Genomic DNA, 12,737 nt, shown 5'->3' with positions numbered 1-12,737 from the left:
TTATGACAGCAAATGTTTTAACTGTAGTTGTTTGACAGCAAAAAAGTCTTTATTATTTTTTTATAATGTCCATTATTGCCTTTGGTTTCGTTTTTATAAAGGCAGACATGTTCATTGCTTCGCCAGTGGGCAGAACTAATCCTAACGCTGATTCAATTCAGTAAGTTTACTTAATGTTGTTTCTGCAAAAATCTGCTTGATTGATTATGTAAATGAAGAGTCTCTCAATAACATTTGAATTATTTTGTTTACCATTAAACACATTTTGAGAACAAAAGTAGCTTTGGGAAATTGCACCTACCGTTGAACATACAAATTAGGACGGCTGTGCAAATCAAGTCGAAATTAGTTTGCCTGGTCGTTCCTAATAGAGTTTATAAATGATTGTTATTGAGAACTCATACATTTTTTACATTTTTTTTGATTCGACGAATTGAATTATTAATCCGTAATGTAAATGATTTATAATCTCTACTCTTTCATAAAAACTAAATTATTCATGCCTACACGAGAAACATTTTTCGAGAGTTTAATAAATTTTAAAATAACCTCTCTGCATTGTGAGATGTTATCACCTCGCATGAAAGATATCGTCTCTGATCTCTGCTAATCCTGCGAACGTTTTGACTTCGGTTGAACTCTCGCCTTGCGTGGTGGCGCCAAAGCTTTATCTTAACCAGGCGGAGCTCTCTGACACCTGCTTACCCGGAGCTCATCTCGTTGGCTTGTTAGATGTAGCTGGCACATCTGGTTTCTGGCTGCTCTTAGAGAAAGATGCTCCCCTGACTGCTCTCTTTCAGAACTTCACTTGCTCTCTGTTAGAGATCTCCAGGGTCAACCTCACATCTGGAGGTGGCGCTGAGAGGCCGATTTAGGGTCAGGGCATCATCTCTCTCTCTCTCTCTCTCTCTCAAATCACTTTTCCGAGCTCAAGGCTCTGTCATTCTCATCTGAACAGCTGCCGGCTGGGCCAGATGGGTCAGCGTTACACAGTAGCCTCCCCTCCTACAACTCTGTAATTCTGTATGTGTACCAGCACCAGCTGACCTCTGTGCCCGTGAAGCTTGTTCAGGAAAGGTTGAGGTGGCCCATATCCGTGTGGTGTCATGCGTGTTTCTGGTGCTCCCTGGACCGGATAGAAGCCCCCAGGGCTGGGGTAGCAGCTGTGCAGGAAGCTTAGGCAACTCAGTAAGTTGTATTGAGGCCGGTGTATTCAGCACATAAGCAATTTATATTACTAACAATGTAGATGTCGGACTGGTGTCTGAATTTGTGCTACATGGAATTTGACACTGTCATATTAGTATCGATAAATAAATGACAGATCCTGAAAGAGAGATATAAATACTGAATAGAAGTTAAATGGAAGTGTAACAGAATCTACAATATTTTATAAGCAGTACAGTGTAGTATTGCTTGAAAGTGCTTGTGACTTAAGTGTGTTCATACAGTGCATGTTTAATCTGTAATGAGTATGAAAGGTCATATTGAAAGCCAACACAACGATATTTATATCAGTATAAAGGCAGTATGAAATATTTAATGCATGTACTTAAATGCATGTCTGCATTGAGCTCCCGAGATTGTGTATGTGTGAGTGTAGTTGTATGTGTGTGTTGGTGTGCACTGATACGGTCAATACTGTCATGCCGTATAACGTTGTATTCAAAACAAGCCCCCTAACATGAATAAGTGGGCCGATTCAATCGGAATGCTTAACGGGAATAAATGATTCATTTAGTTATTAAATATACCTCCAAGCGGCAATTAAAAGGGGCCTGGCAATATGGCGGCCAACCTATTTCTCTAATTAGACGTGAGATCGGTCCGTGACACATCATTTGTCACACCTGTGCAGTGACTCATGAAGCCTGTGTAATGCAACCAATGATACGGCTCATACTTGTCATGTTTATTTACCCACAATGCACTGTTAACCCACATCCTGTCAGCATTAGAAAAAGTTTTCAGGGTTTTTTACAACAGGACTATTAATTATACGCTAGTCCTCCCTATATTGTTTCTGTAGGTATAGACATGTAAATGTTAAAATAAATTAGGGACGTCAATTTAATGTTAATTTAGTATAATTAATTGTAAAGAAAATACCACGATAAAGAATTAATGGAAAGGCTAACATTTAAAAAACAGTGGACACCATAACAAATCATGTGAGAATACTTTACTCATCAGTTACATTAGTGCGATGTCGTAGGATTATAAAAGTAAATTAAAAAAAAAAGTATACGGATTTTCAAGCAAGTTATGATATATTGTGATCATTTTGGTTAATTTATCTGCATCATGTCATTTATTTGTTTTTAATGACGATAAAGATAGAAGGCTAATTCTGCTTTTTTTATTATAAAAATTATTTATTCACCCTCATGTCATACAAAACCAGTGGATGATTCGTTCTTCTGTGAAAAACAAAATAAGAAATTTTGAGAAATGTCTCAAATTGTGTCCATACTGTGGAAACCAATGGGGCTCCTAAATCATTCTTCAGAATATCTTCTTCTGTGTTCTGCAGGAGATTCATACAGGTTTGGAATGACATGAGGATAAGATAAAATAGTGTGTGAACTATTTATTTAAGTTATTCCAGTTACATGGCTTTTTCTTTCTAATATTCACATATAAGTCCATAATAAAGGACATTAGTGCGATGTATAAAATGATCTGTGATGAATTCTACTATCGTCCCTGTATAACGGTCACAGTGTGAGGTATTTCTGCCGGCTATACAGTCTGCTTTTATATGACCGTTCAAGGCCATCCTAGCAGTATTCAGTAATGCTGTGAATGCAATTCCTTGACTTTTACAGAACAATAGTGACAGAGAAAGTGGGTTTACAAAGCAGAGGACATTTAGTGCGGGAATCAAAGCGTCTCGCGCACAGCTGCACTTTCTATTGAATCGGCCCCGGTCTGAGGACTAAAGCTCGGCTCTACCCATGTGCTGTGTGGTTCTTGAGTTATGATTTAGTCTCATCTCTGATATACTGTGTATGTCTTTAATTTAACCCTCTTCTTTATTCCCCCGTGCACATTTGCATTTCCCAGCATGCTTTTCCCCTTCGCTGTCCTGTGGCGTGTGGGACTGCACAGAGCCGGTTTTTCACCCATTTATGCCAAGCACCCTCACCATCTCTCCTCCCTACCTCCTCATCCCTAACACCCCTCCTCCTCTACCCTTCCCCCTCGCCTCTCGTCCATCCAGCCAATCAGCAGGCGGCATTGTAAATTTTATCTTCTCTTGCAGAAATCATTTCGTCTTCGTTGCAGCAGATGAAATTTCTTGTAACACCTCCTCAGGTAAAATAAATAAATATAAATGAATTACCAAATCCACCCTCACTTTCTCGATGCACCCACGAGGGAGCGAGCATACCCCCTTTTTTATGCACCCTGACAGTGAGTGCTTCTATTGCCCGGCTGTCTCCTTATTTCTGCCCCTTTGATTAGTAGATGTTACGTTTTTTCTCAATACGTTTTCTTGAATGCCCTTTTGGACGAGTGGAGTAGTTCTGGAGTACTGCATGAGAATAGCTGGAAGGCATCGCGTTCATAGTTCTCATCCTTTGCTACTCTTTCCCATGGCACTGCTTGGAAGAGGCATGTGTTCCGTAAAGAGTGAAATGAACGCGCTTCTCACACGCTTGAAGTCTGTGTGTCTTCTGTGTCAATTCCTGTGCTCCATCGTTCATTTTAGTTCTCCCCCACGCTCCCCTTCGCCGCCTCCCTGTAAGAGCATCTCCATTAGATTTGTGTGTGTGTGTGTATGTGCGTGCACGAGAGGGTCTTTTTGTTGTTGTTTGTGTTATTGTTTTAGAGACGTGTGGTGCTGGTGATGTTGTCATTGTTTGATCAAGGTTGCTCATGTAGTGTACGTCTTGCACATTGGCTGTAGGTGGCTACTGGGGGGAATGACACCTTTTGTGATTGTTTCTGGTTTTAGTGGTAGTCTATTGAAAAGGAAATGGATCTGTCCATCTGCACATTGATTTTTGCGGCATTCCTTCTTTTTCTCTTTTTTTTTCCCAACCAGGGAAAATGAATATGCTAACAAGGCTGTAATTTAGCAGAAGCCACTTTCTCGAAGACATCAGCTGTTTGCTGTAAAACACAATCGGAATCTATAATTTAGAGACTGAAAAACTTGCAAATGATGGTGTATTTGTCCCAGTTCAATAATTGCTGATAACCCCAAAGGCTGCATCGAACATAATCAGTAGGAATGGAAAACGGAAGGGTGTACACATGAAGAAACTAGCGTCACAGACCCAGAAGTACAGCCTAATATTCTTTTGGAAAGTGTAGAAGTGGGCCGTCTGTGCGGTCTCCTGGTGGGAAAAGTCAATACTCTTAGAGAAATAGCACTGCTGGAGCGCACATTTTCCAAAATAATGAGCATGTAGTCAATAATGCAGATATATCCCAGCCATCTGAGATTTATTAACCTGTATCTCAGGGCCCAGATCTAATTTAGGTGTATGTTAGAGTCACTCACGTTCATTAACAAACATAGAGCTTAACAGCCTCATAAATCAGGCTTTGTGCCATCAACCTGTCTCAATAGGCAGGCGTCGTCTCGCAGTATAGACGGATCACAAGGACGGATCTAAGCGTAATTGCTTTTAAATGCATCAGCAAATTTATATTGCACGACCATCCGGGAATGTTTAAAAAACCAAACACTCCTATACAACGTTTTAACATAATAAACAATATTACTTTAATATGTGCAGCTTACTCATCCGCTCAACATTCTTACCTTACTTCAAACTTTAGGAATAATTCACCAGGTGTTGTACCCTGAGGGTCACCTTCTCAGTTTTAGCTCCAGAATAGTGGAGGCAGCCGTGGTATGATCACTGCCTGCATACTCATTAAAACTAACCCCTGTAAACACAGATAAAGCAGGTCAAACAAAATACTTGGCCAAGCATTGAAATATGAAGACAGAGCAACTGCGTAGTGAATAACAATGTCTATACTCATTTGCAGTGGATTAACTTCTTAATCGCCAGGAGTGCAAGAATATGCAAATTGCCTTATTTCCATGCTCTTCCCTGCCCTCCGATTGGCTCTAATCGGGTCCAAAAACACCATGCGTGCTTAACAAGGCTCTGAGGAGCTGATTTTTCAGGTTATTTTTCCTCGCGGCGCTCCGAGGTCTAAAACCGTAAAATCTACCTGAGCTTTGAGGGAGAATAAGAGACTTTAGGATAAAACACAAATGCCAGCCTTGTATCGGCCGGTATATATTACAAGCATTGTTGCACACGTTCACAGTAAAAGTCCTGCGATATAGATGTTTCAGTGATGTCCCAGCCAAAGATTATGAACACCTGTTTGGTTTGGTTTTTCCTGCAAGTACTGTGAAACATTGATCTCTGGTCTGTTTATTGTTTCCTGTGATGTATTTTTGCCTTTTTGAACAATATTCCTAAATGAAGCTACTAAAAAATTGAAGGGTTTTTCGTGCAAGTGTATCGAATTTTAAACTAGTAATGGCTAGAGTTAAACACCAAGTATTAAGCAGCTGTACGAATGAATGCTGTCGCACAACTAGACATTAGTGACCAACTAGTTCAATCTTGCACAAATGGCTCTTCAACTTTCAAACAGTGAAGTTTTCCTGCCCTGTACAGCATGAGGGCAAAACCATGTGATATTCTCCTTTTGACTTCATTTAAATGTCATTTCCAAAACACCGAAATCATCACCGTGTGTAGTTGCTTCACTCTGTGGTGTTCTATAAAACTGTACGCCATTTGTGTTTGCATACATAAAGAGATGCGGCCGTTGAACTTTGTAATCTGATTCGTCTCCATGCTTCCACAGTTACGGAAGAGTTTATGCTGCCGACCCCTACAACCACGCACTTGCTCCAGCAGCCACATACAGCGTTGGTGCCATGGTGAGTGACCGCACTTTTTCCATTCCGACCTATCTACCTGGCTTTTCCTCCTCCCTGACCGTTTCCAAGTCATTCCACATTCCCGCTTTCTTTTTCTCTGTTCGTTTTGAGCGCTTCTTTTCTTCCCACCTTTTCCCCCCGCATGGATTTGAGCGCTGGTGACATCTCCTCACTTTAACTTAATTGAATTTGTCTCTTGCGCTAACGGCACCTGAAATGCCACATTAATCCTCCCAGTAAACGTGATAAATGTCTTAATTTCTTGGCAGTGTAGTGCATGTTAGTTATTATATTTCTCATTTTGTGAATATCACCTAGCCGAGCGTTCCCCTTAATGGAATAATTAGTCATTTTGATAATTAAATCCATCACCTAAGTGGTGCTGTGGCAACAGCTAAAAGAGGGAGAGGGAGCGAACGAAAGACGCCGCGATGAAAGAATGCGAGGAGGACCCCGAGCAGCATGTCTCCGGGTGCACGCTGTGATGTGCGGCTTGTTTGTATGTGGACCGCTTTTGATCTCGGCCGCCCATGTCGAATGCAAGCTAGCACTACGAAACACCGAACTTGCCTTTTTTTTATTTGCTCTGTTGTTTCATATCTCACCCATTTTATTTGCGATTTAAGTAGCTGAATGTATCTTTTCTGGCATGCGGTGTTGTGGTGTGCTTGCTGCATGAAGGAAGTGATTGGTTTCGTCCGGGGGTATGTACAGCACACTGTCTGAATGCTGAGGTCTCCTCTGGGCTGTGTCAATTAAACTTGTCCAAACCCGTGGCTTCTCTTCCAGAATGCTTTCGCTCCCTTGACTGATGCCAAGACCAGAAGCCACGCCGATGATGTGGGTCTCGTTCTTTCTTCTTTGCAGGCTAGTATATATCGAGGTGGATACAGCCGTTTCGCGCCATACTAAAAAAAACCTTTCCAAACCTATTGAGAATCTTCCTGTGGGGTAAAGGAGGAGTTATTCAGAGGCCTGGGTATTGCAATACATGCAGTAGTGCATCATTTTAGCATCTCTTAAGAGAGAGAAGACAAAAACTGATATTTTTCATCTTATACCTCAGATATTTTGTGCTGTGTATTTTAATATTGTGGGTTTTTAATTTCTAAAGATTACATAGATTGTTGGCTGTAGAGGTTTCTGTGGTGATCTAGAGAGCTGCTAGATTAAAAAAAAAGAATAGAAAAACATGAAACAAAAACATAAGATACGAATTGTTAGGGCTTTATCATGTAAATGAGTTATGTATGATAAATATTCAAGTCACTCTGGGGTTATCATATTTTGTAAGAGTGTAAGTGACTAGAGTCGTCTAGTGGTTTCTGCTTTGGTTCACATCGCCTTTTTTGTCTCACTTTGGTTCCTTTCATTTCTGGGTTCTGTAGAGGAAGAGCAGAGGGGTTTGTGGGTAGAGTAGGAGTAGATACGGATACATTCTCTGTGGTGGGCGAAAGACTGGGCTGGCAGTATGGGTTGGTGTGCGCGGTGAAGACGCGGAGCTGGTTAAAGAGACCACTGAGGTATCGATTATTTAAGCTGTCTTATATCAGTCATTACTCAAAGCCAAAGGTTATGTTCCTGGGGTGTTAAATGTGTATATTCAGATTATACATAGCAGCTCGTAGAAACTCCCCGAAAGTTCACCACGACAGTATTTTACTGTTTAACTAAACTATTATCTAGTCCTTAAGTCAGACCCTTACTAGTTTAGGCCTACCACATGATGTTCTTTTTATATTGAAGTACTTCCAGTACGTCGATTGATATAAATGCTGACTTTTGTAATACGGGAGAGATGAAACACAAAAAAAAAAGAAGGCGGCGACAGTCGCACCGATTCTATTTTTTTTTCTTTTATGTTTTTCCAGAGGTAAAGAAACTCTGATTATTTGTACAAGATGAGAGTGAAAAAATAAATTAACAGTGTATTCAATTTGATCTGTGCGGTGAAAATGTTCTCTTATACGAAAAACACAACTGTATAATGTTTTAGACTTAGTGTGGTAGAACAACTGTTAGAGAAAGGTGTCTCATTTTTTATGGAGTCATACACAGATTTATATCAACACTTTACAAGTAATGCAATCATAATGTAGATATAATCATAGTATTTTTGTCAACTGTACAATTTTGCACACACAACCTGCAATTTTTTCATCACTTCTCAATTGTGGGATGTTATGTTATTGTCTCTCTTTTTTTGTATGTTGTTGTTTGGTTCGGCTTCTCTCGAGTGTTTAGTTTTGATATCATTTTTAATGTGACATCCTTTGTAATATTATTTTCTAGAACACAGCCTTTACACTTTGAAACTGTTTGATTATCAAGAAACTGAGAAATATATGACTTGTGAAAAAGATATCTATATGTAAATAGGAATAATGAGAATTATGTCATTTACAAGTGCTACACAAACAAGCTGTCAAGGTGAACCCGATGAGTCGCAGCTTGGTTGTGCGTATGCGAAGACTTCCCTTCATGTTGTTTACAAGTATACCGAATTAGAGGTTTTGTCAAATATCTCGTTTTTCTTTCTTTTGTATTTATAAAAGTTTCAATTGCATAAAATACAAACAAAAGAGCGGCTTAAATTTATCCAGCTGCAAATATCCTCTTGTGTACTGTGTGCGTCACATCACACAACTTGGCAAAAATATCTTACCCACTGCTGTGATTCTGCTCTTTCTGCTTTCAGTACGTGTTGTGGACAGGCTTTTTCCTTGTCATTGTATGTGCATGAACTATGATCTGCATAACAATAACCATCAATAAAGTTTCTCAAGATAAGGGGATTTTGTGTGGGGTGCTTTCTTTAATGTGCCAAGTGGATGCCGTGCTCAGATGATGGAGTGCTTTTTGGCTCTGATGTGATTTCATTGACTAAAATTACATTCGAAAGCTCAAGGCGAAGGGGAAATGATCATCTCCGAGGAGGATAAATGGAATTGATGCTTCCAGGTCTGACTTGGTCATCTGTATAAGAAGACCGGCTCTGTAGTTGGGATGAAGGAGAGAGATCGGATTTTTGCAGTGTGATTAGGTTATCCTCCACACTTTCAGCACACAAGGGTTATGAAACATCTCGGCTCTGAAATATTCCCACAGACGCATTTTCCATGAAAAAAGAAACACGCGAGCAATTTATACGTATATGGCACATATAGGTTGGAGGTTTGAAAAAAAGTCACGAATAATAGTAGATTTATACAGTTTCGCAAAAGGTCGGGAGGAGAACCGTCTGCGTAACCACACTATTCTGAAGATCATACGAAGAACGTTACTTTGAAGAATCACAAGGCCCCCTCACATCAAAGTTGAACCTGTCTGCCCTCCATAACTGTAAGCAGGAGATATTCATTATCATTTTCTCATTTTGCCGAGGTATGACGGATTTTCATCAATGATGTATGCCACAGATAGTTCTAATTGAAGAAAAGAAGAATTACCCCACGTTCTCGATTTGATCTGTGTAATTGGAAAAACTTAGCCAGAGGTTCCTGTGGAAGATAAGCAATATAAATGTTTAAATGTGATGAAGGAGTCACATTATGCTAGGTAATTACAACACCTCTTCACAGAAATGGGTGATCAATAATTAACGTATAGTGGGTCACAAGTTGGAGACGTAATTTAAAATAAGTTATTAATTCTAGTATGAAAAATGTACATTTTCTTCATATTCTGTCACCGAGTCCACGGGGAGAGCTAAAGGAGGGCTAATGGTCTTAATTCGGTCACTCATCGTTTCCCTCACTGGCTGCCCGGTTTCTCACCGGCTCAGAGTCTCGTCAGTAAGTGATGATTTAGGTTTCTGAATTAAATCACGTATTAAATGAAGTAATTTTGGTCTCTCTTTATTTAAATGATTATCAGGACGAGAGTGGACACTTACTTTTTATCTCATAATACTGCAGACACACAAATCAGAGTTGTCACGTGCGTACATTTCACGTGATTTTCTGTGGGGTTGTAAAAGAGTTCACGTCTTTTACATCAACCGTCAGACTTTAATGGATTGCAATCATACACTTTTAAATTTAGCTCGCACACTCGCGGTGATGTGTTCATTACAGAAAACCGGAGCGCGCTCCCCGAGGAAATGGCGATACGTCACAATGCCCATTATTACAAAAACCGTCAGCCACTTGCAGTTACACTTAAATTTTAAATGTCTTCCCAGCCATTCGTCACGAATGTGACCCGCACAAGTTACTGTCATATCTAAGATTTGTGCACTGCACCTAGCAACCCTCGCCTGCATGAGCTTTATCAGGCCCTCGCACTTAAATTGTCACCAGTCGGCTGGATTTCATGCAAACTTTCTCGCCGCTCATGACACGAGCTGATACAGGAGGCGCACATTACGAATGAATGACTTAGTGTGCTAGAGGGAAGCAGGAGGCAGCAGGGCAGAAGCTAATCGCCTCTCCATCATATCTGTTCTGCTCCACTTTCTCCCGCAGAGTCTCTGATAATAGACATTTCATCAGAGATTAGGCACCAGGCTTCTAAACACTGCTCCAGGGGAGACCTCGCGACGCTGCCAGCGCAACGACTGCGCACCGCTAAGGGAAAGCTCCTCGCCCTCCACCTCCTCTCCCTCCCGCAGCCCTGTCTTTTTCCGGATTCTCCAAATGACTCATCAGACCCGAAATGCAAATGAGAGCTATGTTGAGCTGCCCGAGACTTGTTTTCGTTTGACGATGATTAGTGCGTTTTGTGAAACTTGCCATTTTCAAAAAGCTGAATGCGCGGCATTTCTGCCGCATTCATTTTTAACATCGTCAAATTGCGGATTGGAAGTGCTTGCAATTCACGTGAGGTGACGTGCCGAGTTTATCGTCATTCCTGCGTCATAGATGACGTCACTTATACCTGATGGGCGTCTGATGAGTGTTAAGTTGTAAACGTTAAAGCAACACTTTAGAACTTTTTCTAACGGGCTCCCCCATGTGGTTGATAGGTGCAATTGTCTGTTAAATACTGTCCCTGTGTAAGCTTCCCCGTGGGGAAAGCCCTTTTTGCCCAAGCTGATGGAACTGGCAAATTTAGAAACGTTGTTTGGAAACCATTTCGCTCTCTTCCACATGCAGGGTATGGGCGGGGTTGTGTGTACTGACCCGAACACAGAACTTATAGAGTGTGGTTGTAGCCTCTATATGAGGATGCTGAGTTAGCAAAGGAAGTAGAATTCATCTGGTTAAGAATTGTTCTACCACTAAAATGGTTTTAGAGATATTATTTAAAGGTAAAAAAACTACAAAGTGTTGCTTTAATATGCATTACTCTGTGCAATGACAACATTCAAGCTCTCTTAAATGTGTTTTCCCAGAGCACTTTAATTCTGATGAAAAACACATTCTCCTCGATGTTCTCATAATATGTTTTAACATATCTATATTGGGAAATAGAAAATGACATTAGCTCAAAACCATAATATCAGTTATTAAATTGGCAGACGCCTGTGGTGGCAGAAACGAGTTTAACCGAATGGATAAAACCACGGATTTGCTGAAAGCAAGAAATCTTGTCTTGTCCTAAAAGAGCCTTTACACATTTTGAACATCTGCAGTATGAAGCTGCATTATGGATATAATTGCATTTGCAAAAAAATATATTTTTTATTCAAATTGTTTGCATGCTCAGTTTACAAAGTTAATAGTAGGCCAAGAGTGCACACATGGGAATGCTTTTATTGTAAACACAAGAAACGAATGACTCTGTATATATTACAGGGCTTCATATTGTGAGATTGAACCTCACTGAAGTGCGGCTTCACTGTATAACTCTCATCTTCTATATATCATCACCTTACAATGAGGTTATGTAACACATTGCCCCAGGAACTGATGGAAGCTGTGTTTTCTAATATGTCAAGAAGCGTCTGTCGTTACTGTAATGGAATTACATTAATGCTGTAATATTAACCCTTAATGTCTAGCTGCCAATCTTCAATAAGGCTTCCATTATTCTTGTCAAAAGAAAAAGGTAACTTGAACAGATGGAAAGTGGTATATGTTCATACGCAGTTTATTCTCCAGATATACACCCTCCTTTGAATTTCCTGGGATAACTATGATCCATTAAATATAATGTATAATTTTACTTTGAATGCAGAATGTGTTGCTGCCACATGACCAGCGCTAAAAATAAAACTTCTGTCTAAATATATAAATAGGATCATCGTTTTATTTCTGCCTTCACTCGTTTTGTTTCTAGAGTTTGAGAACATCTGTTCACGCTTTCCCAAGGGGCGTGGGTTGGGTTCACACACTGGTAGAAGCATATTATAACAATTGTTTTAAATTACGGATTGATATACACAGTTAGGAGTCCATATAGTAGGTTACTTTTTTAACGTAGCCCTCATGAAATCTGGAGCTGTGCATCTTGCAATCTGCTGTTGTTTATTTGTTTTGGCATGTGTAGTCACAAATCACGGTTCTTACACATCTAATAAAATCTCATGCATGAAGTTTGCATTGCATTTCGCAATGTGAGCAATGATTCCGATGTGTAATGCATGGAATACGTGAGCGTGTAAAATCTGATTATCATGGTCTGATAATATGCAGACGTTTTATCGAGTCATATTTTTCTCCATCCGTCTTACTCTTACTCTTCGATTCACTGAAACCTTTTTCATAAACATTTCTATACAAAAGCAGGACCTTTCTTTCATGACATTTTTCTTTGTCTCCCACGCGGTCTATAGTTCCTTGTGCATCAGAAGTATAAAAGATGCTTTTACCGACACAATAGAATATTATTCATATTTTTAGAGTAAGAATTGTCATGCCAGATTCAA

General features: G+C 40.0%; 1 protein-coding gene across 9 annotated transcripts in view; it reads left to right on the top strand.

Annotated features, from left to right (window-relative positions):
• Positions 1–8,721, top strand: part of rbfox1 (RNA binding fox-1 homolog 1) — a 213,301-nt gene extending 204,580 nt beyond the window's left edge. For 8 of the 9 annotated variants that reach the window (XM_056752519.1, XM_056752515.1, XM_056752516.1 and 5 more), the window contains 2 exons: positions 5,851–5,926; positions 6,716–8,721. In XM_056752519.1, coding sequence (XP_056608497.1) covers positions 5,851–5,926; positions 6,716–6,838 — 199 coding nt within the window. In that variant the 3' untranslated portion in view covers positions 6,839–8,721. Of the gene's footprint in view, positions 1–3,265; positions 3,319–5,850; positions 5,927–6,715 lie in introns of all 9 variants that reach the window. The other variant, XM_056752518.1, reaches the window with a different exon arrangement.
• Positions 8,722–12,737: the final 4,016 nt, after the last annotated feature.

The sequence above is a fragment of the Triplophysa dalaica genome, chromosome 7 (assembly GCF_015846415.1).
Source record: "Triplophysa dalaica isolate WHDGS20190420 chromosome 7, ASM1584641v1, whole genome shotgun sequence".
Classification (NCBI taxonomy): Eukaryota; Metazoa; Chordata; class Actinopteri; order Cypriniformes; family Nemacheilidae; genus Triplophysa; species Triplophysa dalaica.
This window is presented reverse-complemented; position numbering and strand designations above follow the sequence as displayed.